The sequence below is a fragment of the Ochotona princeps genome, chromosome 17 (genome assembly GCF_030435755.1).
Source record: "Ochotona princeps isolate mOchPri1 chromosome 17, mOchPri1.hap1, whole genome shotgun sequence".
In the NCBI taxonomy this organism is placed as follows: domain Eukaryota; kingdom Metazoa; phylum Chordata; class Mammalia; order Lagomorpha; family Ochotonidae; genus Ochotona; species Ochotona princeps.
This window is the reverse complement of record NC_080848.1, coordinates 52,937,803-52,965,696: the sequence shown is the minus strand read 5'-3', so window position 1 is coordinate 52,965,696 and position 27,894 is coordinate 52,937,803. Positions and strand designations below refer to the sequence as shown.

Sequence of the window (27,894 nt, the reverse complement as noted above, 5' to 3'; positions counted from 1 at the left end):
GCCGTTGTGGCTACTTGGGGAGTGAATCATTGGATGGAAGAACTTTCTGTCTTTCCTGGCATCAGAAAAACAAATATAAACTCAGTAAAAGCAGTGAAACATCTGAAACCATCAAAAGCTCTAAGACATTATTGAAAAAAATCTAAATAAATGGAAAGATACCCATGGCTGCTAGATGTTAAGACATCACATTCTCCAAATGATCTGGAATCAACATTAACTATCAAAACCCAAGCCGGCAGGGCTGGCATCATGGTGTCGCAGGGAAAGGATAAAGCCATTGTGATGCTGTCACCCCTTAGGGGGCCCGTTCAAGTCCTGCCTGCCCCTCTTCAGATCCAGCTCCCTGCTAACGCGCCTGGGAAAGCAGCAGGAGCAAGGCCCTGTCCGCACTGACGGGGAGACTCGGAGGAGGCTGCCGCCTCTGCGCGAAAATTTCTGTAACTACTCAAAAATACCTAACAAAACAAACAAAACCTCCAAGTTTGCTTTGTGTGTGTGTGTGTGTGTGTGTGTGTGTTTATGTCTAAGAAACTGACAAGTTGATCTCTAAATCCATATAGAATTTCTAAGAACTGAAAACAGCAGAAACATGTTGGGTAAGTCACACTTCCAGCTTCCCGACTCAAGGCAGCTGCAACGAGCCCGCGGTGTGTGCAGAGCCACGCCGTGCTGACTGCGAGCAGAGATGAACACGTCAGCAGTCCAGGGCCGCCCAGACAGCTCAGTGCACACAGAGAACAGCGTTTTCATCACCAGTGCTCGGAGAACTGGACATCCTCAGCCCCAGTACTCGAACCGTGTGATGAAAATAAAATCAATCAAGAGCTTGAGAGTAAGAGCTGTAAGTGCGAAACAGGAGTAAATTGTTGACTTAAGACTGAGTTTCTATCTATAACAAAAATAAATCTAAAAAAAATAAATATTGTGCTGGAGGATGGGAGGAAATAATCTGGCAATAAACTGTCTTATAAAACACATCCAAAATGTGCAAATCTGTTTCAATAATTAAGACAAAATGATCCACAGGCACATAGAAGGATGTTCAGTGTCACTACGGGCTGCCCAGCACGGTGGCGCGGAGAGGTGCGGAGCCTGAACGCTGGGACCCGAGCTGTGCAGCTGCTGGCGCTCTGGAGGGTCTGGCAGCGCCTCAGTGACAGGCCTGAGGACACGGAAACACACATGTACACACACCAACCACGGCAGTGTCATGGCTAAAAAGGGGGCTGATAGGCAGCTGCATTCAAAGGAATAAAGCACTCATGCTATGTCACAGAACCCTGGAGACACGCACAGTGGCCAGCAAGTCAGAAAAGGCCACACACTGCATGTGTCCCATGTGTGTGAGATGTCCAACCCTGAGGAACCCATGGACAAAGCAGATGATCAGCCAGTCGGGGAGGTGCAGCAGATACGGGGCAGGGAGAATGAGCGAGCGGGTCCAGTGGCCAAGGTCAGTGCAGAAACCTGAACACGTCAAACAGGAAGACCGTGTGTGCAGTAGGGCACAGTAACATGCCCTTTCCCAGCAGCTTATAACTTTTGTCACTGGCCTGTCTGGAAAAGCCCTGCACACCCAACATGCATATGCCCACACACGTGTGCTCAGCCGCTAGCCAGGCCGTCCACTGCCACCCCCGTGGCCACAGTCGACAGGCGGCTGCGTTTACATTAACAACACTGCAGCTAGGGTCTTTGTATGGAAGAATTTCTTCTTTCTGTGTTTTGTCAGACTAAATTGGTAAGGCGTGGGAATCAGCCAGATCAAAGCATGGGACATTTGCTAAGGCTTCTGTCCTCCAAGAAGCTGTGGCTGACTGCTCCCACCACAGGTGCCTGTGGGGGCCCAAGGTACACCTGCGTGTGCCAGCAAGGACGTGTCACCCCAAGGGCCCATCCAAGCTTGGTCTCCCAGACACATCCTGCAGGCAAGGTAGACACACGTGTCACCTTTGCTCGCTGCCCGTCTGCCTGCAGTAAGGCACACGGAGAGGCGGGGCTGGTGCAGTGCCCGTCTGCCTGCAGTATGGCACACGGAGAGGCGGGGCTGGTGCAGTGCCCGTCTGCCTGCAGTATGGCACACGGAGAGGCGGGGCTGGTGCAGTGCCCGTCTGCCTGCAGTATGGCACACGGAGAGGCGGGGCTGGGGCAGTGCCCGTCTGCCTGCAGTATGGCACACGGAGAGGCGGGGCTGGGGCAGTGCCCGTCTGCCTGCAGTATGGCACACGGAGAGGCGGGGCTGGGGCAGTGACCGTCTGCCTGCAGTATGGCACACAGAGAGGCGGGGCTGGGGCAGTGCCCGTCTGCCCGGGTGCACGGTCTGGCATGGGGTCCGAGCTGCACGTACCTGCAGCTTGCGAAGCTGCTTAATCACTTCGTCCCGGGCTTTGTTCGCAGCCTCGATCTGAGCCTCCAGATCCTTCAGGTCTATCTCCATTTTCTTTTTGGCAGCAACAGCCAGTGCCCGCTGTTTCCGCTCGTCCTCCAGCTCAGCCTCCAGCTCCCGCACCTGATGGACACAGGGTTTCCAGGTGGGTAACTCCATGCCCCCATGTGGAGAACAGCGGCGATTGGGGGGCTCCGCTTGCTCAAGTGCGTTGTGTCTCGGAGAGTTACTAACCCAGCCCCAGGCGCAGCCAGCTCTGACACTGCCAGCCAGCACACACCATCCCCACCGACAAGGTGGGGCCCAGCTCCAAGCTCGGGGTCTCTCAGGGCCAGGGACCTTTCTCTGTCAAGGGCCGATGGTGCATTCATGGGCCACACACAACAACCTAAAGATCAGCCTGCTCTATGTACAGCCCGGGCAGGGCCAGGCTAAATGATCCTGCCGGCGGAGCCCAGGGAGGAAGCCACACGTGACGAATGGAAGGTGAGGACCAGGCCCGCCAGCCTCTGGACCCACTGTGACTGTCTTCCAGCGGAGTGGTCCCGTGATGGCAGGCTCAGACAAGCACTTTCCGCAGAACGGCAGTTGGTGTGGGGCTGCTGAGAAAGCCACCCCTTCGTGGAAGGGAAGTGCTCTGGGGGGACGGTAAAGAGCCAGGAGGCCTCCAAGGGGGTGGCAGCAGGAGGTGAAGAGCAGGGGCAGGCGTCCAGGTAATGCTGCAGGAGAGCAGAGGCCCGGCTCCTGAGCCTGCTCACACGGGGCCTTCCTAACAGCTGGGCAGGGTCTTGGGCAGCCGCCACCCCTCCTGCCTGAAAGCACGGCTGCGTGTTCTCTTGTGTCTGGGCTGGACTGGGGGACATCTGAGGGCAGAACGGGGCCAGTGGAGTTGCACAGGCAGTTAGGCTGTGGATGCGGCGCTCCACACTGCAGCTAAGTCTCTGCCTGTGGTGCCAACAAGGTTCTAGTCCGCGCTGCTCCACCTCTGCCAATGTACCTGGTGCACAACATGTGATGGCCCAGTCCTTGGGGCTGTGCCAGCCACAGGGGATACCAGGTGGGCTTCCGACTCGGGCGCTGGCCTGGCCCAGCCCTGGCCAGAGCCACCTGCTGAGCCCCCTGAATGCCGTGCTCCGTGAAATCCTGATATCACAAGTACTGCCTCAGCCACTAAGTGTGGGGTGAGTCCTTACCCGGAAATAGATGGCTAGTAGAATAAACAAACAACAACAACAAAACTCAACGTGAACAGCCAGACCCAAGGCCAGTCACCATGAACGCTAAAGGACTGCCACTTTACTGTCCAGGAAAGCATGTAAAATGCCGAGCAGCCTTTTAAAACAAAAAGTGCCCAAACTGCTTGTTCTGCCGTGAAGGGTCATGAACAGGGCCACCACATAATGCGAGCTACAGAAATCTGCATGACGCATCAAAGCCGCGTCTACCTGCAGTGTGTGTCCCTTGGGGTCCCCCGAAGGCTGGCAGGGGTCGGGGGCAAGGTGCAAGCAGCAACCCTGGGAGAGCAGAGCCTGAGCCCGGGCAGCGCATGAGCACGAACACTGGCCGCGCGGCCCGGTCCGGGGCCTCCGGGACCCACCTGCTTGACGAGCAGCCGCTTCTTCTCCTCATTCTGCTCGTCCCGCGCCTGCAGGTCCCGCTCCAGCTGGGCCTTCATGGCCTGCATGTTCACCTCCAGCCGCAGCTTGGCGTCCTCCGTGGCCTGCAGCTCATCCTCCAGCTCCTCCAGCTGCGTCCTCATTTCTTCCACTTGCTGCTCCAGGGCCCGCTTGGACTTTTCAAGTTCATGCACCTAAGTCAAAGGAAGCATCAGGAAGAGCTGACCTTGGCAGAGGCACGCGTGAGGGACAGCAGTGTCCCCTCGCGGGGTCCTTCAGCGGCTCCTGGCACAGCCCACGGGCTCACACGCTCCCCTGCTCTCCATCTGCTCTCCTGAATTTGCAGTTCAAGCTCCTGGGCTGAGTCTTCGACTCTGGAGTGTTCTACGTCCGTCATTCTCTGTGGACCCCGAAGCTGAGGCTGTCCCAGCGGGTCACAGAGCAGTGGGACTGACACCTGGCTGCCGTAGGTGTCAGGGCCTCGATGGGGCAGCTTGGTGCTGCTCTCAGCTCGCTCCCCGAGCAGGCACGGCACCGGCCGCCGGCCTGCCCCTCACCAGCGGCTAACTGGGCCCTGTGCTGAGGGTTCTCATGTGATGTTGTCACCTTTCAGGATGGGCCCAGACTGTGACATGGCCCCTCTGGGGGCTGTGCCCATGCAAGCTCTCCTAGGGCGGATGGTTCCACAGAAACACCAGCTCACATGGAGTCAGCCCGCAGCTTGCTCTACATTGCAACAGGCCATGTGTCACACCCACTCCGGATGGCTTGTTCTTGTCCCCAGGGCCAGTCCTCGGCACCCCACGGCAGAGCACCCAGGAGAAGGCTGGACAGTTTTACCCCAGAAAGCAGCCAGATGGCTTGTGGCCCAGGAGGTCAAGACCTCAGCCGTACAGAGGACACGCTTGCTTGCCAGAGCAGGCAGAGGGACTCAAGCCTCAGGGCAGGGGCCACATCCATGGGACGCGGAAGCCCAGGCTTGAAGTTCAGGTGGCTTCCATGCTCAGAATGGAAGCCCAGAGAAGAGTCAGGCCCAGAACTGCATCTCTGAATGAAGACAGGGAGCCAGGCTAACTGCAGGTCATAGTGGTGCTTGTGGAAAATGCAAACAGCGGACACAGAGCAAGAAGACCACATAGGCTCCTAGCTACAAATGAGCCCAAAGCCGCTGTGACTGTCAAAGCCAACGCCAGGTTCACAGAAAGGCTGCAGCCCCGCCCCACTGCCCCAGCCCCGCCCCACTGCCCCAGCCCCGCCCCACTGCCCCAGCCCCGCCCGCTCCTCTCGGGCCCCTGCAGCTACCGTGGCCTTAGGGGAACTCTGGGTTGAGAGGGGACTGAGGACTACCAGGGGACACAGAACATGAGTCCTGGATTGGTTCCCTCTGTCAGGCTGCAATACAGCAGTGGGCACCACAACAGGGCTGCCCTCAGAGTGCTGGGCCCCATGCAGCCCTGGGCACACACAGGGCCCAGGCAACTCCAGGCACACACACAGGCCCCAGCCTCACCCCTGCACACGCACCGGCCCCAGCCTCACCCCTGCACACGCACCGGCCCAAGCTTTGCGCACACAGGCCCAGCAGCCTCCACATGACCCTCCTGTGGGCCTTGCACTTCTGGATCTTTCCAGGACTCTTCTTGCAAAGACCCTGCAGGGTCCGTGGGCAACTTACGTTCTTGCCCACGTCATCTTTGGAGCTCATCAGGTCCTCCATGTCCGCCCGGAGCTGCTTGTTCTGTCTCTCAAATTCTTCCTTGGCCTCCAGGGCTTCCTCCAGCGCCCGCGACAGCGACAGGGCTTTGGTCTCCTTCTCTCGGGCCTCTGCTTCGGCCCGGTCTCGCTCCTCTGCATAGCGAGCGGAGATGTTCTTCTCTTCTGCTAGCAGCTGTGTGGAGAGGCGCGGGGCTGAGCGGCCAGGCCCGCACCTTCCCTGCCTCGGACCTAATGCGGTGCTGAGACGGCTGCCTGCAGCCCAGCATCGTGGATCAGGCCACAAGCAGGAGCCGCCCCACCTGCCCTCCTGGGAGGAGTCCAGTGAGGCAGCGCCTGCCACAGCATCCACGGGAATCCCGTGTTTACACTTGGGACCTGTCCCGTAATTTGAATACATCGTGTATGCAAACATTCTGCAATCTGAAAACACCTAATGAAACTCTTTTGGAAAAGGGATACTCAGTCTACTTATTTTTGTGTGTCACTTAACCAAAAAAGGTTTTCCATTTAAAAGATAGAGAGACAGACCTCCATGTGCTGGTTCACTCCCCAGCCAGGGCTAAGCCAGGCTGCAGCAATGAGCTCCACCCTGGTCTCCCCTGAGGGTGGCAGGGACCCCAGTACTTGGGCCATCCTCTGCTGCCTCTCATGACTGACTTAGCAGGAAGCTGGATCAGAAGCAAAGAGCAGCTGAGATGCGAACAGGTACTCTGATGTGGGCCACAGGTGCGCCAAGTGGCAGCTTGGCCCACAATGCCTCCCTGTGCTGTGAACCCACACAAGAGGAGGGTGGGGAGGAGGCGGGGCGCTGACCCACCTGGTCAAACTTCTTCTGCTTCTTCTCCAGGTTGGACACAATCTGGCGCTGGTGGTCCAGGTCCACGGTGAGGTCGTCGAGTTCCTGCTGTAGGCGGTTTTTGGTCTTTTCCAGCTTGTCGTAGGCCAGGGCCTTCTCCTCCAGGCGCTGGCACAGGGCCTCTGCATCCTTCAGAAGCTTCTTCTTGGCTTCCTCCAGTGCCTCGATGGTCCCCAGGTCCTCGTCTACTTTCTTCTTGCTATCGGCTAGCTGGGTTTTGTGTAAGGAAAAGACAGTGAGTTCACCCTTCAGCACCTCCACTGGCTTTTCCATTTGCAGAGTAAAGACAACAGTTTTGGTTTTCAATCAGCACTACAGGATTTCCAAGCTAGTGACTCTGAAGGCTTTGCTAATCATCTCTACAGTAACGACGGGGTTGTTGCCTTCCACAGCTGACACGATCATGCGTCCCTGTGTCTAGGACCCCAGCTCCTTCACCCACACAACCTGTCAGCATGTGGCTGGGTCAAAGCAATACCCCATGATGGGCTCAATTTAGTGTAACCTGGTCAAGCATCCCGGGTGGAGTGGGGCCAGCGTGGCACAGCGGGGCCGCTTGCTGCTGAACACGGACAGCTCGGCCACTGCAGCTCCTGATGGGGACACACACCTGGGACTGCAGGGCCAACACCTGCTTCTCCAAGTTCTTCCGGGCTTCCTCCTCCTCCTCCTGCTGCTCCTGCAGACTGTTCTTCTCCTCCTCCAGCTGCCGGATGCGGCTGCTCAGGTTCAGCTTCTGCCGTGTCTCCTCCTGCAGGAGCTCCTACAGGATGTTGGCCAAGGTCAGTGCCACTCCACGTCCACCCAGCACAGCCACATCCACCCCACCACAGGCAGGCCTCTAGCCCTGCACGTGGGGCACCCAGTGCTGGTATGGCCGGGAGGTACAGCTCCTTGAGTCAAAGCTCTTGGCATGAACCCCACATGTCCAGCGTGGGCTTAGGGGCCGCCGCCCTGGGCCCTCTGTTGCCCCCTCCCGGCCCTGTGGCAGCTCAGGCACAGGCACCTCCAGCGCCGGGCCCCTCATCCCCTGACACTCACGCTCTCCTTCCAGAGAACGAGCCTTCTGTGATGGCCTCCAGCTCCTCCCGAGGGTCACTGGCCCTGACAAGCTCTGTCACCTACTGGTCCCCAGTGTCGATTTCTGCACTTTCTGTGAGATTTTTTGTGCCCTATACACACACAAATACACAACTAGAACGCCTCGGAGGCTGGCACCCGGTAGTCTCCACTGCAACAAGGTCACTTTGCTGAGTCTGACTTTGCAGCTTGCACACCAGGACGCCCACGGGCGGCCTCAGCATTAGGACAGGCGCCCAGGTATTGTCAGGGCTGGGGCCCTGTACCTGCTTGTAGCTTACAGCCACGTGATGTAACCTCACCAATGCTGTGCCCAGATCTCTGTGCCCCTTGGCATACCTGTGTGTCCTGCAGCTGGGATTCAAGACCAGCTGCATCCTTGGCAAATTTAATCCCTTTCTTCTCTGCTTCCTCCAACAGGGTTGAGACGTTATCCAACTCATTCTGTGAGAAGGACAGGGTCAGATTCAGTTCCCAAGTAAGCAATGAAAAGGGTTCGAGTCCTGGCTCCGATTCTCATGGCAGATGCCTGCCCATGTGGGAAGGACTCCCCTGCAGAGCAGAGGTTGGGGCGCAGAGCGCTGGGCTCCCACCCCGTGTGGGAGACCCCCACACAGTTCCTGGTTCCTGGCTCCCCCGGTCCCACCCTGCCTGTCGAGGACATCTGGGGAGTGAGCCATAGGTGGAAGCTCCCCTACCTCCTTGTCTTTCCAATAAAATGAAAAATTTAATAAATGCATTAAAAAAAAAAGAGAGAGAGAGAATCCAAAATCACACCACTTAAGCAGAGCCCAAGCAGCGGTGTTTCTCGGCCAAGAGGACCGTGAGCTGAAGCCAGGAGTATGTCACGTCCACATGGGTGGTCCCCCAGTGGGCGCGGGTGCTGATGCCCACAGCACACAGCTCCGAAGCGGGCACTCCCAGCGCCACCTGGGCGTACATCCTTAGGGCCCCCTAAGCAGCTCCATGTGCCTCCCTGGGTCTAAGGGGAGGCGGGGATAGCAAATGGCCACACCATCCTCCAAAGACTGTACTACTGTGCTCCTGCACGTGGCATGGCAGCCAGAGCTCCCAACACTTGCCCTGGAGCGCTTGGCCCCCTCTTCCTGCCCTTTCGCTGAGGTTATGCCAATTCACGTTGTTTTTCAGTCCTTACAACAAATCCCATCTTACTGTACAGGTGTTCTGTGACCGCGGGGGCCGAGCAGGGGCCCCCCAGGTCTGTGCAGCCCAGCTCACCTGGAGCTTGCTCGCCTTCTCGGCCAGCTCCACCCTCAGCCGGTCTCCCTCGGAGACCTTGGCGTGCAGCTCCTGCACCTGCGCGTCCAGCTTCTTCCTCTTGTGCTCGGACTCGGCCTTGATCTGCTGCAGCACCTTCACCTCGCAGGCCAGCTCCTTGTTGTCAGTCTCCAGGCCCTGCTTGTTCTTCTCCAGGTTGGCTTTGAACTACAAGAGGGGTGGGAAACTCACTCACAAGTCATCCTATGACAATGCCGTCCTGTGGGGCTACCACCGGTGCAGATGGGGAGCTGGCAGTGTAGACAGGAACCCGGCAATGTGGACGGGGAGCCCTTGGTGCAAATAGGGAGCCTGCAGTGTAGACAGGAACCTGGCAGTGTGGACAGGGAGCCTGCAGCTGTTGTCTGCTGACAGGACGCATGCAGGCACATGCCGCTGGCTGAATGAGGCCCTCCAGGCACCCAGTTCCCAGGGTAGCCGCTCCCTGCACCACGCCACTGTCTCTGGAGGGCAAGCAGTCACTCCCTCACACTGTCCTCTGTGTAACACTGTTTCTAGCACTAGTGAAAATCACTTTCTCAAACCTTCCTAACACAAAGAAGTACTCCTGGCGAGGGTGGTGGGGGGTGGTTACCGCTGGGCAGCCCTGGCCTTGGGCCCCTCATCCGTGTATATGAAGATCAGCATAGTCACAGGTAACGTGTGTTGCTTAGTGGGGCAGGATGGGGCAGGAGGGTGCGGGTCCTCACCCTCTTGGCCTGCTCCAGCTGCTCTGAGAGCTCCTCCAGGGCAGTGGCGTGTCGCTGCCGCATGTCCTGGATCTGAGCTTCATGGTTCTTGGTCTCTTCCTCGAGTGCCTTCTTCAGTTCCGCCACTTCCTGTTCACGCTTAGTGCTAGACACATGGGGTGGAGGCGGCAAGATGAGCACTGGCTGACCGGCGCTGTAAACACCCATGTCTTTTCCTTGGGAACTGGCAGTTTTACACAGCACGTTGGTTCCTCTGGTGAGCATCTGACACACCACTACAGGGAGCTGGCCTGTCCATAACTGCGCCATGAGGGTCCTTCTAGAACCAATGTCACTTCCCATCTGCCCGACAGGCAAGACGTAGTGGGGATGTCGTGCTCTGGGCAGCCTGGTTTCACAGCTCTCCTGCAAGCAGCATCCCAGCCCCAGCCTCCCCCCAGCCCAGCATGCGTGGGGAAGAGGCTGCTGTCCCTGGAGGGGTCAGGGTGGCATCCCCGTCTCCTGGGGTCTCTGGCGCTTGATGACACACGCCATGGGAGGGGTGTGTGGACACAGGTTCGAATGTTCTGAGACAAACCGAGGTTTTTTTCTGTAGCCACACTTAACAAGGATCAAATCAGTGTCAGACACCTTGACGTGACTGACAGCTTAGGACTGGCTCTAACACACAGAGGAGAACTCGAACTCGAGCTACTTCACTAACTAGAAGTAAGTTCATTTGCGTGGGGTGCTCCTTTAGGTCACCAAGTGGGAGCACACAGCCTGCCAACAAGGTGACCTGCAGCTGTGGGCACCTCAGAGCAGCCCCGGGCACCTGGGGCAAACATGCCCTGAACGCGGAGCCTGGAGGCAGCGAGTGTGGCAGCTCCACACGGGGGCCGAGAGGCTGCGCCAGGACAGGACTGGCTGTGTGGAGGGAGTTACAAAGGTTCCCCAGCACCCCGGCCCAGCTTGGCCACAAGCCCCTGGCTCACCAGAGGCCCGAGCCCCGAGATCTGGGCTGTGTCCCTGTCCCCAGAGGCTCTCCCGCCGAGCTCGGCTCAGCTCCCAGAGTGGCAGCACTTTCGCTCCGCAGGCTCCAGCAGTGTGTCCTGCCTTCGGCCTGTCCTCCTCTGACTATACAGCTTGTACTAGAGCCCTGCTCGACCCCAGCGGTCAAGGAACTACTCCCTTCTCTCTAGGCTAAGTAACCCCACCCCCTCAGTCTCTCATCCAAACTTCACCAGGGCCTGCCCGCAGAGGAAGATTTGATTTGTTGAGGGCTAACAGTGTGAGCTCAACTCCAGAGCCAGTGGCTGGTTAGGCATGGCCTGACTTCTGAGACAGTCCTCAGCCAAGATGGGCAAGTGGCTCAGCTGCAGGCAACCTGAATTCTGCTCCACCCAGGGGTGGGCACCTGGTGCAGAGGGTAACAAGCTACTCAGGACGCTGGGAACAGCCCACACTGGACTGTCTGGCTGTGCCCCGGACTCCAGCTGTTTGCTCAGGCACAGACCGAGCAGCAGCACACCCGTTCTGCCAGACACACAGGTGGCCCAAATGGAGCTCCAGGCTCGTGGCTTCTTGGCCCAGCGCTGGCAGTTGGGAGACATTGGGGAGTGAACCTGTAGATGGAAGACTTCTGTCTCTGTCAATCAAGTAAAATGAGAAGAAATAAATGGTTCACAAAACAGAATCAAGATGCTATAGCTGAACACCTGCATTGCTTCATTAAATAGACACATTTATACTTTTTTCTGGTAAGAGCCGAATGGAAAAAATGAGCGCCTTTCAAAATATTGTGGCCGAAAGTCCCAGCTGAGAGTGGGGTTTTCGACAAAGCCTGGATTCACTGCTCCCAGATTTGCAGCCATGGGACTGAGAAGCCAAGCTCCACTGCCAAGAGCAGGAAGTGCCCAGCTAGGCGGCTCCGACGAGCTCTGGCAGATGGTGTTTCTTTGGTGAACACGAGCTGGGGACAAAGCCAGCCGGTCTGTGTGCTGCGGGATGGGCCTCCGGCCAGTCTCTCCAGGGCGCTGGCATGGGTGCACCTGTGCCATGACAGGCTCAGCCCGCAGGGGACAGGACCTGCTTCCCCGCCACACCTTGGCCTCCTGCAGACCTGAGTTACTCCCATTCAGACCACCTGAGATCTTCACACCAGGGGTCCTCCTGCCTGTCTGGCTTTACGTTAGGCCTCAGCCACCTCGCCAGAGATGGCCTTGCTATTCCTGTCCCTCACCCCAGAGGAACTGGTGGGGTGTTACCCATGTGTCCCAGGATGGCGGCTGCCTCCCTCTACTTTATCTGCGGGAGTCGGCAGCGGGTCTGGGAGCCAGTGCCTGAGGTGAGAACTACATGTGCTCACAGAGCCACCTGCCAGCCCCTGCCTGGACACTGTCCTGTGACCTGCCATGGCCGCTGCGCTCACCGCTGCCCATCACTTGTGCCACACAGCAGCTGCCCTCTCAGCTCCATGCACGGACCCTCCCCTCTTCCCACCCTGCCCTGGGTTGTGGTGCCTCTGAGGCTGCCCGAGCACCTGCACCACAGGCAGGCCCGTCTCCATCCGTGCTTCACCTGTTCTCCCTGCCAGGCTGCCCAGGAGGGGGTCAGTGGGGCGGCCCCCTACACTCACCGCAATTCCTGCTGCGCTGCGGTGGTGTCCAGTGTGTCCTCCAGCTCTGTTTTCAGGGCCTCCAGCTCCTCGCTCAGGTCCCGCTTCTGCTTCTCTGCCTTGTTCCGCGACGCCTTTTCGGACTCCAAGTCTTCCTGCAGCTCGGCGATCTGTGCCTGCAGCTCCCGCACCACCTTGAGCGCGTTGTTCTTGTGCAGCGTCTCGTCATCGCCTCTGTGGAAACATCAGCCTTGAGACAGTGCCTGGGCCGTGGCACACCAGCGACACCTGCTCTGCCCCAGCCTGAGCTGCTGGGCCGGGAGGAGGGGCTGAGGCCCCAAAGCTGGCAGTGGCTCCAACTATCCTAAAAGAGGCAGGAGACTCAGGGCTGCTGAAGGCACTGGGGTCCATGCAGGGACAGTGCCCAGGCCACAGCCAGTCAGCACGCACAGGAGCCGTGCCCTCTTCGCCCCTCCACGCAGCACCCCACACCTGCTTCCGCTCCCATGCAGGGCTGACACTGCTAGCAGGCAGTAGGCGGGGAAGGGAGAGGCTGGTGGAGAACTCATTCTCTCTGAGTGACCCAGTGGCTGGTGTGCTGGGGACACATGTCCAGGACATATTTGTTATGGGGTTTCCTTGCTTACATGGAATTATAAATGAAACTCCAGGGCCCAGCACGGTAGCCTAGTGGCTGGGATCCTTGCGTTGCATGCTCCGGGATCCCATGTGGCTGCCAGTTCTAATGCTGGCTGCTCCACTTCCCATCCAGCTTCGTTTGTGGCCTGGGAACGCAGTAGAGGATGGCCCAAAGCCTTGGGACCCTGCACCCGTGTGCGAGACCCGGGCTTTGAACTGGGTCAGCTCTGACCAATGTGGCTGCTTGGGGAGTGAATCATCGCACGGAAGATCTTCCTCTCTGTCTTTCATCCATTCTGTATATCTGACTTTCTTAAAAACAAAGCAAAACAAAAAAACCCCTACTGTTTTAAAAATAATAAATGAAATTCCAGATAGCACGGCCACATGGACAGACGAGACTGCCCAGGGAGAAACACCGCATCAGATCTGTTCACTGCATGTGAAGCATGTATGACTACGCGTGGGTCATCTGTACCACCTCCTCTAGGGCCCAGGCAGATGTCCGAGAGGTCTCAGTGCGTCCTGGGGCCAGGGAGGCCGACCCCGCAGGCCTCTGTTATCTTCCACCATGCTGCCCTCCCCTGGGGAGTCCCAGGCTGCCACGGACCTGGCCAGCGCGCCTTGCAGCTCCTCCTCCTTCTTGGCCAGCTGCACCTTTAGCTCGTCAATCTGCGCCTGCAGCTCAGCGATCTGGTCCTGCAGGTCCGTGGTCTCACCGTCCAGCTTCCGCTTGGCCTTTTCCAGTTCCTGCCGCGTTTTCTCCTCCTTCTTCAGGCGCTCTGGACAGTGGGAGAGTCACGGCTCATTAGCAGCCCGAGTGACATGCCCCAGACCCCAGGAATGTTAGCAGCTGCTCTGGCAACGAGACCCACATGTCAGATGGTGGGGACCAGGCTAGGCTGAGGATAACAGTGCAGGGGGCAGCACCTCACCCAGCAGGTGCTCTCAGGAAACAGCACTGGGATCCTCTCGGTTCCTCCCCGTGGTTGGAAAGCAGCTGGGCAGCTGCTAGAGCTAGGCCCGGCCCAGTGGGAACCCTTGGCTTTGGCAGAGCCGGGGGTGGGGGGTAGGGGTCTACCTTGCTCCTTGCACTCCTTCAGCATCACAGGGATCCCTGAGCTAACACTGCCCATGGGCGCGTGACCATAGGCCCAAGGGGCACTGTGGTTATGGTTTCACACAGGCCCAGCGTCCTCAGCAAAAATGCCTCACACTTGACACCCCAGCTCCCACCCTCTATTTCCGCTGTGGCTATCCTGCCGTCCAGAGCTTGTTGGTGTCACTGCCGTCAGTGACACACTCTCGCCCAGGTCTGACCCCAGTGGCCAGCAGCTGTGTGATGTGACGTTCACACGTTACTGAGGCTACTGCACATGCACAGTCCAGTGGCCCTCAGGAGTGGCGTCCAGACACATCCACCCTAGAGCACTCCATGGCTCACATCCATGGCACGTTGACAGGTGTCCCGGTGGGGCTAAGAGAGCAGGTGGGAGCAGTTGGACCTGGTGGAGGGCCCTCATGGCCGGGTGGCCGGGCCTGAGTGAGCACATCCCAGCCGCAGACACTGACCTTCCAGGTCTGAGATCATCACCTCCTGCTTGCTGCGGATCTTGGCCAGGTTCTTGGCCTTCTCCTCCTCCTCAGCCAGCTGAGAGGAGCACTCGGCGAGGCGGTCCTCCATGAGCTTCTTCTCCTGAGCCAGGGCCAAGTGACTGCTTCAGAGGAGGCCTGGGACCGGCACTGCAGGCCACGGCTGCCCGAGAGCCCCCTCTGTCTGCGGAGCTGGGGAGAGCTGCTGGCCCAAAGGTGGCTCTTGGAGGGAACCACACCCAGGGCCCTGGCTGACACCCACACACAAGGACGCAGGCGGCATGCACAGGTTCAAGATCCAGAAGCTTCTAAGGCTCCTGCTCCTCAGAGGGTTAGGAGAAAACCCCAACAACGAGCCTGAAGGGCAGACCCTTTCTGGTGAAGCTCCTCCCAGGGCGCCTCTCTGCACTCCCCGCCTGGACTCCCACACCACGCTTTCGTGCAGACGGCCTCTTACTTTGATGAATTTGGAATTCTGGTCCTCAAGCAGCAGAATCTCCTCTTCCATCTTCTTGATTTTGGCCTCGGCTGTCACCTTCTCCAGCTGCAGCTTCTGCCGGGCCCCTTCCTCTTCATCCAGCTGCTCCTCCAGGTCCTGGGCAGAGCAGCATCTGGTCAGCATACACCCCCCAGGGCCCGGTCCGTGTCCCCTCTGCCTCCAGGAGACTGCACCAGATGTGAGCAGTGCCTGGGAACGTGTGAACGTGGAAAGTGGATCTTCCCAGCAGGTGCTAGGGCTGGAACTGCTGGATGCAGGAGTTGGAGGTCTGGCGGCTTTGGTGATGTTATGCCTGATGTGGGCTCCCTGAGATCCATGCGTGCTCAAGGTGGGAAGAAAGGCCACATGTGGAGGATTTATCCTCGGACTGCTTGCCAAGGAAGTCACACATGTTGCATGCTTTGGACAAACGGTGAACTGCCTGCTGCAGAAAGTTCAGCAGCAGGTAAGGACACATCAAAGGAGAGCCAAGAGAAAGGAAGGTTTGTTGCTGGACCATGAGCATGGAGGGGCCTGGGCTGAGCTGGTCTGTGGGTGAGGGCAGACGGGGAGGAGGTGGAACAGGTGTGTGCCACTGGCCGGAGAGTTCAACTACAACTATGAGAGTGTTTCAGAAAGCTGGGCCAGATGCCATTAGAAGATCATTTTATCTTAGTGTAGGTTTTTCTTCCCTGAAAGTCTCGCACAGCCTCCTTCTGATATGCATGTTCCACAGACTTTTTGAAGATTCCCTCAGTGAGCTGTGCTTCCTGTGAGTGCAGCTGCTGTTCCAGCAAGCGAGTGAGCGAGCAGGCACCTAGCAGTGCGAATGAGCCCCAGAGGACCCAGCTTGAGTACAAGTCGGCTTGCCCAGGAGGCTCAGCATCCCGCAGGTGCCATGGCACAAGGCCACATTCACGCCCCCCCGGGGCGAGTCCCTGTGACCACTCACTTTTCAGGGAGCCTGATTTACTCCATGCGTGTAGCTTCCAGTCACGCCATGGGCTCCCCCGAGACCCCCGAGAGAAGCGAGCACTGCCTACCTGGATGTGCGCCTGCATCTTCTTCTTCTCATTCTGGAGGATCTGGTTTCTCTCCTCCTCCTCCTCCACTCTGGACTCCAGGTCGTGCAGGATCTCCTCCAGCTCCTGCTTCTTGGCAGCCAGCCGCGCCCGCATCTCCTCAGCCTCGGCGAACAGCTCAGTCTCTGCCTGCAGCTGCTCCGCCAGGATGTTCTTCTCCTCCAGGAGCTGTGATCACGACACAGTGGCTGTGACGGCCGCGTGCACGTGTGGGGCATGCCCGCCAGCAGTCCACGTTCACACAGGCCACACACAGCACCCCATGGCCAGGCGCTGCCATGGGGTGGACTTTCAAGGGTGCTCTCAGCTGAAGCACAGCAAGCTGGGTGGGGACACTCTGTGGCTGTTTCTAGCCTTTCAAGTTCTCCTCAATAACACATCGTAAATTCATGCTATTTTAAGAACTACATATGTTTGGCTAGATTACAAAAGGACGCATGAGCAGGAGAGGGAAAACATTCAGATATTACAGGCATCATGATGACAACCAGGGTGTGCATGGTACCCAGTGAGACTCTTGGCTTTGAGGCCTCCAGTTCCATGAACCATCGTGATCCACAGACCATCTGCAGAGCCTCTGCTCTGTCTGCAAGGAGTAACTACAGGTTCCTGGGCTCAAGGCCACTTGGCTGGAGAATAGGAAGGTGGTGGCCTTGTACCTGGCCACGGTCTCCTCTGCCTACCCACTGCAGAGGCAGAGGTGATGAGGTGACAGCACGGGAGCCCCATCACAAGCGGTGTCAGATCCCTGCTGGTGGGCAAGCACCTGTCTTTGCGTCCCAGGAGGGATACAGCCAAGGTGCTCGAAGATGAGGCCCGGGGGCGGCTGGCAGGGACAGCGGTGTGCCCAGCACTCACCTGCTGGTGCTTGCGTTCCATCTCCTCCAGCTCACCCTCCACCTTTGTCTGCTTCTCCTTCACCTTCAGGAGCTCCTCGTCTTTGGCCTGAAGCTCCTCCTCCTGGCGAGTGACCTGGAGCAGAGGCTTCACCTGCCGGAACAGAAGCAAGAGCATCCCTCAGCCTGCCTCCCTGCACCTCCTGGGGGCTTCCTCAGCCCGTCCCTCAGCCTGCCTCCCCCCGGGTGCTTCCTCAGCCCGTCCCCCCAACTCCCCAGCCCCGGATGCTCCCTGTCAAGTGTGGAAGGGACCATGGCGAGGCGTGGCTGTGGCCCACCTTGGTGAAGACACGCCACCACTGCCAGTGGCGCAGCTTCAGGTACGCGGCGCAGTTCCGCTGCAGCACCTTCAGGGCACTCAGCTGCTGCTGCTTCTTGGCAAAGGCCCTGTGGGACAGCAAGCAAACTGAGGGGAGCTGTGTGAGGGGCAACGGCTATGGCCAGGAGCCCCTTCTCAGGAACAGCTCCTGTACTTCTCCTGACATGAGCCCCCCTGGGGCCCAAGCCTGCCAACCCAGAAGATGCCTAACTTCTCTCTTCTCAGTACCACGTGGTAAGGGCCATGGCTGAGCCACAGATACCAGACTCAGAACTTTATGATCTTGTTACTTCCCTTCATTGTGGTCTCTCAGCTTCATGTCCCATCCCACCACACACAAGAGCCTCAACCATTTAGGGGCAAAGGCTGCACATGAAACAGGAGTGCTGGCCTACACGTTCGGTGACAGTCCCATTAGCTCTATGTCCTGAAAAGTGAGATCATGTGGGAATCTTGCAAGGAAGTCCAGATATCAGCAAAAAGTTTGCACAAGTGTGTTTACACACTTCATTCCTTGAACCTGACAGCTGTCGCCAGTTTCTGCCTGTTGTAAACTTTCCCCAGACTCCGGGGCATTGGGAGGCATCTGCCATCCTCCCTCCCTAGGCCAGGCTGGGCAATCACAGCGAGGCCCGCCTTGCCACCAGTGGGCTTCCTTTACTATCCAGGCATGTTTTAGCACCCAGGAACACAAACCCAAAGCCTGTGGCTCCTTCTGCCCACCAGCAGGAGAGCAGCCACTCAGCTTCAGTTTTCCAAGCTGACCTTTCGCTCAACCTCAAGCACATGGAAACCCTGGGGCCTCCAGGGTCTGGGCAAGCACACAGATGCTCTCCAATCTCCTCTGTGAGGGGTTTCTAGTGTTCACTGAGAGTGTCTGCGAGGCCAGCCCATTGTCCCCTCCCTCTACTTCAGATCTCTCCTTCCCAATTCCTAACTCTGGTGGGAAGAAGTATGGAAAACTCCAAGAATAATCCTTGCAACCCACACCAGCCCCACCTTCGGTCGACCACTCTCCTCTGTGATTTGCTGGGCACCATCACTGTCCTCCTCTGTGCCAACCTGCTATAGACTCCCTCTGATCCCACCCTCGACTGGGCATGGGGCAGCCAGTGAAGTTGACACGACCCTGTGGAGTTGTTCTGCTGTGGTTCCCAAGGCTGTTGCGTGTCTGCTGCTGGGCCTCCCGGCCCTTCTTCCAGCTCCACCATGTGCCTTCTCTGGGGACTCCAAACTCCTCAGTGTCAGGTCTTGTGTGTTGCTGTGTTGCAACGTGTGGCTGCACTTTAGAATGTTTGCCTGCTTTCCCTAAGGACGGCAACGTGCAGCCCCACCCACTTACTTCCGGGCAAGGTAACCTCTGCAGACAGCCTGGAAGAAGATGATGATGTCGGTGATTTTTAAATCCCTTTCTTCCTCTAAGTGAGCCAGAACACCAGCTCTGAAAAATATCTTGCTCTGTCCGATTCGATATAAGTTTGGGTCCAGTTCTAACGCCCGGATCTAAGAGAGAAGAGTGTCTCTTTAGTTTCCTGCTGGGGGGAAGATGGCGTTGATGTTCTAGAAGCCAGAAAAAGAAAATGCCCAGACAAGCTTACCATCCGCTCACAGGCCTGCTTGCCATCCATGAAGCCCTTGGGAATAGCATTTGGAGTGAGGATCTCGTATCTGGAAGAGAAGCAGAGTTTCTGTAGAAACCAGCGACCCTGCTCATCAGCTCACTGCAAGTTCTGTTCTCAGACACGATCAAACGATAGGCTCTGTGTGTTCGGGTCAGCGTGGTGCACAGGTAGGCCACAGTCGGAGGGTTCTCCACAGACCCAGTTTCTGCTTCTTACGAGAAGCGAGTCAAAGTAAGGGTCAGGCTCCAGTCACAGGTGGGGTTTGAAGAGGTCGCAGCAAAGAAACCAAAAACAGGGCACTGGGAACCCTTTTGTCCCCATAGAATAGACACATCCTAAGATATAGGAGACTGGCCCCCGGAGCTTTCTGGTCCTGTAAGTGGGGGCCATCTCAGGAAGCAGGAATTGTTAGATTGGGAAAAGCGGGTGGTGGGGAGGACATCAAGAGAGCACACATCTTACTGAAGCTCTGGGTTCGCATGCCTCACTGCCTGTAGGTCCCAACTGGGTCAGGCAGCTTTACTACTATGAAAACGGGTGCCCCGAGACTACTGTTTCCTGGCCTGACAGCCTTGCTAATTTCACAGACCAACAGGTGCTGCTGCACTTGACAACCTAAGGAAGAAGCCAGCACAATCAACTGCTAATGAAAATTACAGAACAAAGCTCTGATACAATTTCTCAGTGAATGTTCACACTTCTGTTGTGGACTGATTAAACTTTTCCCCCTTCCTCTTCCGTCAGTCCCTTCCTGATCCATCCTTTTCCCTTCTGCGTTTCAAAGGACTGACAGCACCCACGCGTGCACACACACTGCAGAGGAGGGTGTGAACACAGACTGTTGGCACCACTCCCCGATCACCTCCCTGACACGCTACTTCTCCCCCATGCTCTGTCCTTCCTAGAAGGAGCACCTGAGGATCGCTCATCTATTAAAAATAACTGCCTTTAGAGACCAGCACTGAGGCCCAGGTCGGCCAGATGGACGGAGGAGATGCAAGGCTGCCAGCCTTCTCTCCCCCAGCTGGCTCTAGGTCCTCACCACACACCATGTGGGACGTGTGTACCACACCTACAGCAGCTCCAACCCCTGTGTGGGTCGCCAGGGGTCAGGGCGACAAGGACAGACGTGGTCTCATTTGACCTGAACCCCACACTGCATTCACACTGGGCACGGCACAGGGAGGAGGGGGCGAGTGGGTACCTCTGCCGGAACTCCTGGAAGACGATGCGGTTGGGGAAGCCCTGGCGACAGATGCGGATCCCCTCCAGGACACCATTGCAGCGGAGCTGGTCGAGCACCAGGTGGGGGTCCAGCTTCCCGGCCTACACAAGCAAAGGGTGAGCTCTGAGTTCGATCCCTGCGACGTGCCTGGAAGCAGCCTGGGACGCCCACATGGGCCTGTCTCGGCACGTACCCGCTTCTCGTGATTGGGGATGATGCAGCGTACGAAGTTGGGGTTGGTGTTCCGGAGGGTGGCCATCAGCTTGGTGAGGGACTCCTTGTAGAGCTGCCCCACGGTGCGGAACATGCCCTTCTTGGTCTTGTATGCGGAGCCAAAGGCTGTCTCCGTCATCCCAGTGACTTGATCCAGACCCACGATGCGATCCACTGTGGAGAGAGAAGGGGTGACGGGATGATAAGGTGGGCTGGCTGCCCTAGTGGGGGCAGGGACCACACAGGAACGGTGCAGCAGCACAAGCTTAGTGCGACGGATGAGAAGAGCTGCCATATAGTAAGGCGGTCAGCACAGGGCAACACCGCGCAAGCCGTGGAGCCAACAGCCACACACTTATATGGCAGGGGACCACAGTGCTCTGGCCACTGCCAGCCACGCCCCCAGCAGCTGCCTTCCGCTGTGCCAGTGCCCGGAGCTCGCTGTCTGGGACCATGCCTCCTGCCTGCTGCACCGTGGTTCTTCAGGAAAACGGGAGGGCGGGGCTGGCATCAATGGTACCCATACTGACCCTGCGACACAAGCCTCAGGAAAAGGCTCACAGGACACCGGTGGCGACATCCAATGGCACAGATGTTCCTGATAAGCACGCCCAGGGGACCGGGATCGCGCCATCTTGCATTAGCCATGAGATTGGGGGTCATGAAAATCACTCTGGCTGCAGGCACTGATGCAGGAGCAGGCGTGTATGAGCTGTGGCTCTTGTCTCAAAGCATGAAGAGCACCCAGGAAACGGCTAGAACACGGAGCAGGAGGACTCCTCCATGCACACTGGCCACTGCTCCGCCCCTTTCAGCCTCATACCCACGCACACCTACAACCTCTGGTGCGTGATTCTCCACAAGGCACCTCTTGCTGCGGTCTTCTTGTGGAAAACAAAGGTGCCAGTGAACGAAATGCATGGCTGAAATGCTGTCCTGGCCATCAGAACGTCAGCTGGACCGTCCTGACCGAAGGCCCTTTGGCTCGTTTTCCATGACCGACACACATGAGGACCTAGCACTGTGAACACCTCGCGTTCAAGGTCAGGTTGCAGGGGTAACCACCCCAGGTCTGCAGGGACTGGGTGGGAGCTGGGAGTGGGTGGACAAACCTGCAGGCCCAGGCACACACACACCACTCTACTCTGTTCCCAGCAAGGCCCAGGGCCTGCTTGCGACAGTTCCTTGCGCTCCCATGCCACAGCCCACCCTCCAGCTTCCTGAGTCTGTAATCTTGTTTTCCTCACCTGCTGAGCCTGCTATCCTCCACAACCTTCCCTCGGCCCTGTGATCGGCTTCCTTTCTGAGTGGTTCACACCCTTGTCTTCCCACCTCCTTCCTGTTCACGTCCCAACATGCAGCCAACCAGCATCGAGCCCAATGTCCCCCACCCCTGCCTGGATCACTCGGCCAGTGACGAGTGTGCTTCTCAATCCTGGTCTGCTCCCCGCCCGATGGCATTCTAGATTCCACTCAGAGCTGGTACTGTGGCACAGCGGATAAAGCCTATATCTGATGCCAGTGTCCCATATGGGAAATGGTCCTGAGTGCTCCACTTCCCCAGCTCCCTGCTAATGCACTTAGGAAAGCAGTGGAAGATGGTGGAAGTGTGTGGGCTCCATTCCCATGTGGGAGACCAGGAGGAAGCTCCTGGCTTTGGCCTGGCTCAGCCCTGGCTGTTATGGGAGTGAACCAATGGATGAAAGACTGAGACCTCATTCTTTCTGTACCTTTGCATTTCAAGTAAATAAAATACATCTTTGGGGGGGAGACTCCACTCTCTGTTCTCTGAGGGAACCCCTTCTCCTGTATCCCATCCGTCCTCCCTGCGCTTCGGCCAGCTCCCTTCTGCTTCTCCTGACTGGGGACCCAAACAGCTCCATCCGTCTGCAGTAAGACAACACACAGGCATCAATGCTCATGCGCTGCTTTCCTAAGCCACAATGCTTTCAAGAGACGAGTGATACCTCTACTCCATGTGCCCTCCAAGTCTCCCAGACACTCGTCAAATGCCTATCCTTGAATCTCTGCTCCCAACAAGCCTGGAGTCTGCACATGAGTGAATGAATGGAGTAAACATGAAATATGCATTAAAGGCAGGGGAGTGCTTAGTGATCTACTACAAAATGCCACCAAGTAGCTGAAAGTGAAGACCGAGGTGGTAGTGCTAGATTGTTGCAGTTGGCAGACACAGTGTGTCACAGACTGGGCCAGGAAGATGTGGAGTAGAAGCAATGGTGGGCTCCTCCCTGTCCCTGGCAGGCAGGAGTCCCAGCACTCAGGGGCAGGGCAGGACGATCCAGGGGCCCAGCGTCACAGGGCAGGCAACTGGAGCTGGCTGGGGACAAAGGTGACTCAGAAAACATCTTGGTGGTAGAACAGCTGAGTTTGGTAGGAAGAGAGGGACAGAGGGAGGCTTTCAGGGTAGCTCCCAGGACTCCGGTTGAGTGACGGGGGTGGCTGGGCAGGGGGAAGACGACGATGAATAAGAGGTGCTGCAAAGAGAGGACACCTGGGTGTAGGCGAGACGTGGGGACAAGCTGTGGAGCCCAGCCTGCTGCCAGAGCGAGGTGGGGACTGGGAAGACAACTGTGGGCACTCTGGTCCTATGGCAGTGTTACCATAAAGGTACCACATGGGTCACCTAAGAGGACAGCACAGAGAGGCAGGGGCCTGGCCTCCAACATGCAGAATGGGGGCAGTCAGAGGTCTCTCTGCCCCCCTTTCCCGCTGTGACACCAACCCCAAGGGTCATGTCAAATCTCCAACGTCTGCTCCATCCTATCTGACCTTGAGCCGGCAGTTGCCCTGACTGCCTCCTTTCTGTCCCCTCACTGTTCTCCCAGTCTGTAGCAGTCATAGCTAAAAGACCAAACGAAGCATCAATGTCCTTGAATACCCCCCACATCCCCTCAGGTGGGGCCCAGACAACTCAGCCAGTACCAGGATTGAGGCCCAGGGTGAAAGTAGCTGCAGGGCGAGATGACACATACTGCTCTGGAGTAACAGCTTCCGTGTTCTCTGTGAAATGGAGCTAAGGAGACTCCCGTTCCCCCAGGGCTGTGACACTCTGCACTCTCAGCTGTTCCCCTGACAATTCTACCATGTTCCCTGCCCTCTGCCGGGACCCCGACACATGGTGGCTGCTCAATAAATGAACAGTTTACCAACAGAGCCAATCTCAGCTGGCACACAGGAGACAGAGCATTGAGTCGGCACCTCAGCCCGACAGTGTTGGACACTGTGGGTCCAGATGGTCCTAGAAACACAGTCACCAAAAGTATACAACCATAACCAGTCTAATGTCTGAATGTGCTCAGTAAGGGTCATGGGTTTTGTAAAAATCACAATGTTGGGGCCGGTACTGTGATATTGCAAGTTAAAGCTGCTACCTGCAGTGTGGTACCCCGTATGGGTGCCGATTCAAGTCCTGACTGCTTTAATTCTGATCCTGTTAACGAGCCTGGGAAAGCTATGCAGGAAGGCCTAAGTGCTCAGGTAACTGCACCCACATGGAGACCTGGAAGCAGCTCCTGGCTCCTGGCTTCAGCCTGGTCCAGCCCTGGCTGTTGCAGCCACTTGGAGAGCCAACAGAACAGTGGGTGAAGAGTCTGTCTCTGCCTGAGCCTCCCTCTCTGTAATCCTGCCTTTCAGGTAAATAAATCTTAAAATAAAACGTAAAGTTTTTAACCTTTTTAAAAATCAAGAACTTAGATTCAGGACTAGTGTCCATCAATGAACAAAAACACTGAAATTCATTTGATGATTTATGATTTGGAAATCACATATGACTTCTCTCAAGCATAAAGGCCTAGCTAGAATACCCTCACTTACAAAGGGTGCTGTGTGGCAATGGCCACGGCGTGGAATACAGGGCAGGGGCGGGGTGGGGCAGGGCGGGTGAAGACCTGCCCCGCTCATCTTCCTGCAGCCAGGGAAGCCTGCCCGGGTGCCAGTGGGCATCTGCTCTTACTGTTTAGTCTCCCAGAAGTATGCAAGGAATTGAATGCATTTTACACTACTTCTTAATCTATAAGCATTTATTTAAATAAACGTTAGATGAGCTCCATATTCACAGGTTCAGAGCAAAAACACAATGTGTCATTTCTTATTTGCATGAGGGGTGACACAGAGGCACACAAGGCCGTGGGGACACTGGGTGCCATTTCGTTATGCCTACAGTGCACTGTGTATTTTCATGAGCTTCACCTAGGAACAATCTGGGAGGCAGGAGGTCTGAGATTTCCACGTATTCCGCCCCAACCAGCAATCACTAAAGGGCCAGAAGACCAGCGCCATGAGATTTCCACCTGATCTTGGCTAAAATATGCTGAGAAGCAACAGCGTCACTAAATTTAACCTGCAGAACTCCAGGAAGTCACTCACGGTGACACTGCTAGAACCAGAAAAGGGGAACAGCCAGCTGGGCTATCAAGAAGATGTAGCACACAGCGTCCACAGCAGCCTTCCGGTGTGCAGCACTGGCGAGGCACAGAGCGCGACTCCAACACTCGGAGTGGAAGCAGAGGGAAACACAGAGCTAACTGCTTGGTGCTCCCAGAATACATGCCCTCCACGCCAATGCTTACACGATGCTTGACTGGCAGGACCAATCTGCTCCTGCTTGAGAGAATCTGGGAAAACTGTGCGAAGACTAGAGGTGGAGAGGAAGCCTGCAACAAACACCAGGGCTAAGGGAAGCCTGCACACGCTCTGCTTCTCTCGGCCTCCAGGAAGCTCCGTTGGCTTTGCTTTCTCCCCGTGCCTTAACTCTGACGGAGAACAGGGCAGCCTAACAGTCCATCAGCAGGCCTTGGCAGACCAGGAATCTGGTGGATTTACATGAAGCCAAAACACAGCTGGACAAGCACAGGCTGAAGGCCTCTGTCCTCCTTGTTGCGGCAGGGGCCACAAGCCTGCAGGGGACAGCAGCTGCAGGCCCAGCCTCGGGGACAGAGCTGCTAACACACCCCTGCGCCACGTACAGGTTCACTGTGCCTTGGTACAAAGGGGACCCTGGGCACTGAGTGTCCCTTCCCCACTTGCCTCCAGGAGCTCAGCTGTGGGACCCAAATGTTGCTTCTCCATGAAGCCACAACTCCTGCCCAAACTCCAGAGACAAGCACCAAGAGGCAAGGGGCACCGTGACGATGGCAGAAACCCTCACTTCCAAGCAGTTATGATTCAGCCCAGCATATGCCCTGCATCTGACCTGAAGCACCAATCCTCCAGCGGTGCTGCAGGTGGAGGCTAGGGCAGTTGGACCTACTCTCTCAGATGTGGATTCTACGTGAAGCTGGATGCCCTAAAGATATCTGGCTCCCTGTCTCTGAATTCAGGACACCCTCGCATCTAGGGTTCCAGCGTGGCTAGGGTAGAAGTGTTTTCCCTATGTCACGGCAAAAGACGCAGAATTCAGTGGGCATTGGAGGATGCGCACAGCCCTGGTCCCTCAGACGCAGCCTCAGCTCAGCCTTGGCTGGCTCACTCTGCTTGTTGCTGTGACTGCTGGCTTCTCTCAGGAGCCTAGGCTTCCAAAGCAAAATGAAGGTGTCTCAAAACGTTCCTGGAAACTGAGAAGCAAAAGTTTTTTTTTTTTTTTTTTTGGCACAAAAATCACTGGACTCCATGGTTTTCCCATAATCCACGTTTCCCGAGCTGTCTGAAGGCGTTTGTGTTGGGACGAGGAGTGCTGGCGTGGGCGCAGATGCCTGTCTGGCCCCTGGACTCTGCCTCCTGCTCCTCTCTCTTCTGCACTTGGGCCTGTGGGTGGTTTCAGAAATGGCTCTTTGCCCCAGTCTCTCAGCTTTTATCCTCCAAAGCCCTCCTACCCTCGCTTCCAACTCTGTGGCTGGACTCAGGGAAGCATGGGGCGCCTGCCAGCTCTGCAGGGCCTGCTGGCATGTCACAGGCAGTCACAATCTGGATCCCCATACATGTTTTCTTACACCTTCCTCTGAGAGATCAGAGAAAATCAATGTTCCACATCTTCATCCCGAACTCCTGTACCCCTTTTGGAGATGTCTGATGTGCTGATGGATTAGCCTCCTAGGAGCAGCAGCTAGGACCTGGGCACAGAATCAGGAACATCTGTAGCATTGAGGCAAGCACATGGGAGGCTAAGGAGCCTCTTGGCTCACTCCCAACTCAGCCATGTGCCAGTGGCTCTGCCAGGTCATACTCCTAAGCCTGTGGTCCCACGGGAGAGTGAGCTGTGGCTCAGGTGAGGGAATGGTGGGATGTTCAGGAACTTTGTGTCTGAAAACCAGGTGTAGGGGGTCTCTCCGTTCTGCCATTAGTTCTCTAAATAACATCTCCACATATTGCAGACATATATATGTACATATATATACACACACATACAACCCCCACACCATCAGCTCAGTCCACCATCAGGTGCTGAGGCACTCTCAGGAAATGAGTCCAAAAGCCCTGTAGGGAGCCAGACTCAAGGGAGCGTTCTGCTTTGGGGCAGAGTCTCCAAGATGAAGCGTTCAGCACCCGCTCCCCAGGCCTTGCTTGCTGCTCACTCCCCAGGGCCACACCCAGAGGTTACTCCCAAAGACTCCTGTGTAATTTCCACCCCAGCTCACGTGTCTCTGGCCCAATCACCTCGTTGCCCCTTGCACCTCGTTCCTACTCTCTCTTTCACAGGACAGGGGCTGGGGTTGCTAGGGATCCTTAACTCTGGATTCAGATTCTCAGGCCTTAAAAACCAGAGAGGAAATTTTGTGAAGACAAACTTGACTTTTTCAGTTGAGCCTTGCTGCTTGCCAATTTCACGCAACAGCTGGAATACTGAGGGTTTTCCATCTTACATGGGAGCTTTTTCAGGCCTTTGAGCCACAACTACCTGAGCACGGGGGTAAGGATTCAGATCATGAAGCTAAACTTCATGCTCAGAGCATAAATCGGACACCGCATGCCCTTGCATTGACCCATGTGGACCAAGCCTCATGGCTGAGTCCACTGCCGATGGTCCCAAAGACAAGCCCAAGTAACCAGAGAGACACCGATTCCAACCAAGGACCACATACCAGAGATACACAGAAAATAACTTAGTCAAAAATCAATGGGGCCTAAGACACACTTGACTCCCTAGAATTCCCTGACACTAAGAATTAAAAGGTGACTCTGAGACGCAGGACGCGGCACACAGCAGGTGACTCCTGGCGGCTCTCTGGGAGGACTGGGCATCACCATGGCACCGCTGGAAAAGGTAGTGGCCCACCTTTCACCATGCAGTGCTGTCAGGGCTAGGCGTAAACTAACAAGCAATGTGGAGGCAGCAGCGACTAGGTTGTTGATGCAAACAGTGGCCTTGAAGTGTAATAAAATGGAGCATGAAATGAAAGGTTCATGCAGGCCTGTGAGCAAAACAGAACAGAAACCAGCCCCACCACACCCCGCCCCCGCGGCCCTGCCCTCCCCACGCCCCGCTGCACCACGAGTTTTTCCAGGTGGGCTCAAAACCCGTGTTTGGGAAGACTCCACAGGCTTTATCCATTCACCTGGTGGCTCATGAAGACCAGAAACACTGTCATAGAAAGAAGCTCTCTGAATATTCTGAATCTCTACAGCAGAGA

At 56.7% G+C, this 27,894-nt stretch overlaps 1 protein-coding gene across 6 annotated transcripts in view; it reads right to left on the bottom strand.

Annotated features, from left to right (window-relative positions):
• The window catches only part of MYH10 (myosin heavy chain 10), a 197,943-nt gene that overhangs the window by 7,059 nt on the left and 162,990 nt on the right, over window positions 1–27,894 (bottom strand). For all 6 annotated transcript variants that reach the window (XM_058675238.1, XM_058675236.1, XM_004594755.2 and 3 more), the window contains 19 exons: window positions 20,289–20,482; window positions 20,075–20,196; window positions 18,847–18,916; window positions 18,591–18,751; window positions 17,208–17,316; window positions 16,892–17,023; window positions 15,995–16,201; window positions 14,931–15,068; window positions 14,453–14,576; window positions 13,491–13,662; window positions 12,263–12,475; window positions 9,646–9,790; window positions 8,897–9,103; window positions 7,997–8,101; window positions 7,188–7,340; window positions 6,539–6,787; window positions 5,681–5,893; window positions 3,987–4,199; window positions 2,351–2,512 (listed from right to left, as the gene is read on the bottom strand). In XM_058675238.1, coding sequence (XP_058531221.1) covers window positions 2,351–2,512; window positions 3,987–4,199; window positions 5,681–5,893; window positions 6,539–6,787; window positions 7,188–7,340; window positions 7,997–8,101; window positions 8,897–9,103; window positions 9,646–9,790; window positions 12,263–12,475; window positions 13,491–13,662; window positions 14,453–14,576; window positions 14,931–15,068; window positions 15,995–16,201; window positions 16,892–17,023; window positions 17,208–17,316; window positions 18,591–18,751; window positions 18,847–18,916; window positions 20,075–20,196; window positions 20,289–20,482 — 3,089 coding nt within the window. The remainder of the gene's footprint in view (window positions 1–2,350; window positions 2,513–3,986; window positions 4,200–5,680; window positions 5,894–6,538; window positions 6,788–7,187; window positions 7,341–7,996; window positions 8,102–8,896; window positions 9,104–9,645; window positions 9,791–12,262; window positions 12,476–13,490; window positions 13,663–14,452; window positions 14,577–14,930; window positions 15,069–15,994; window positions 16,202–16,891; window positions 17,024–17,207; window positions 17,317–18,590; window positions 18,752–18,846; window positions 18,917–20,074; window positions 20,197–20,288; window positions 20,483–27,894) is intronic.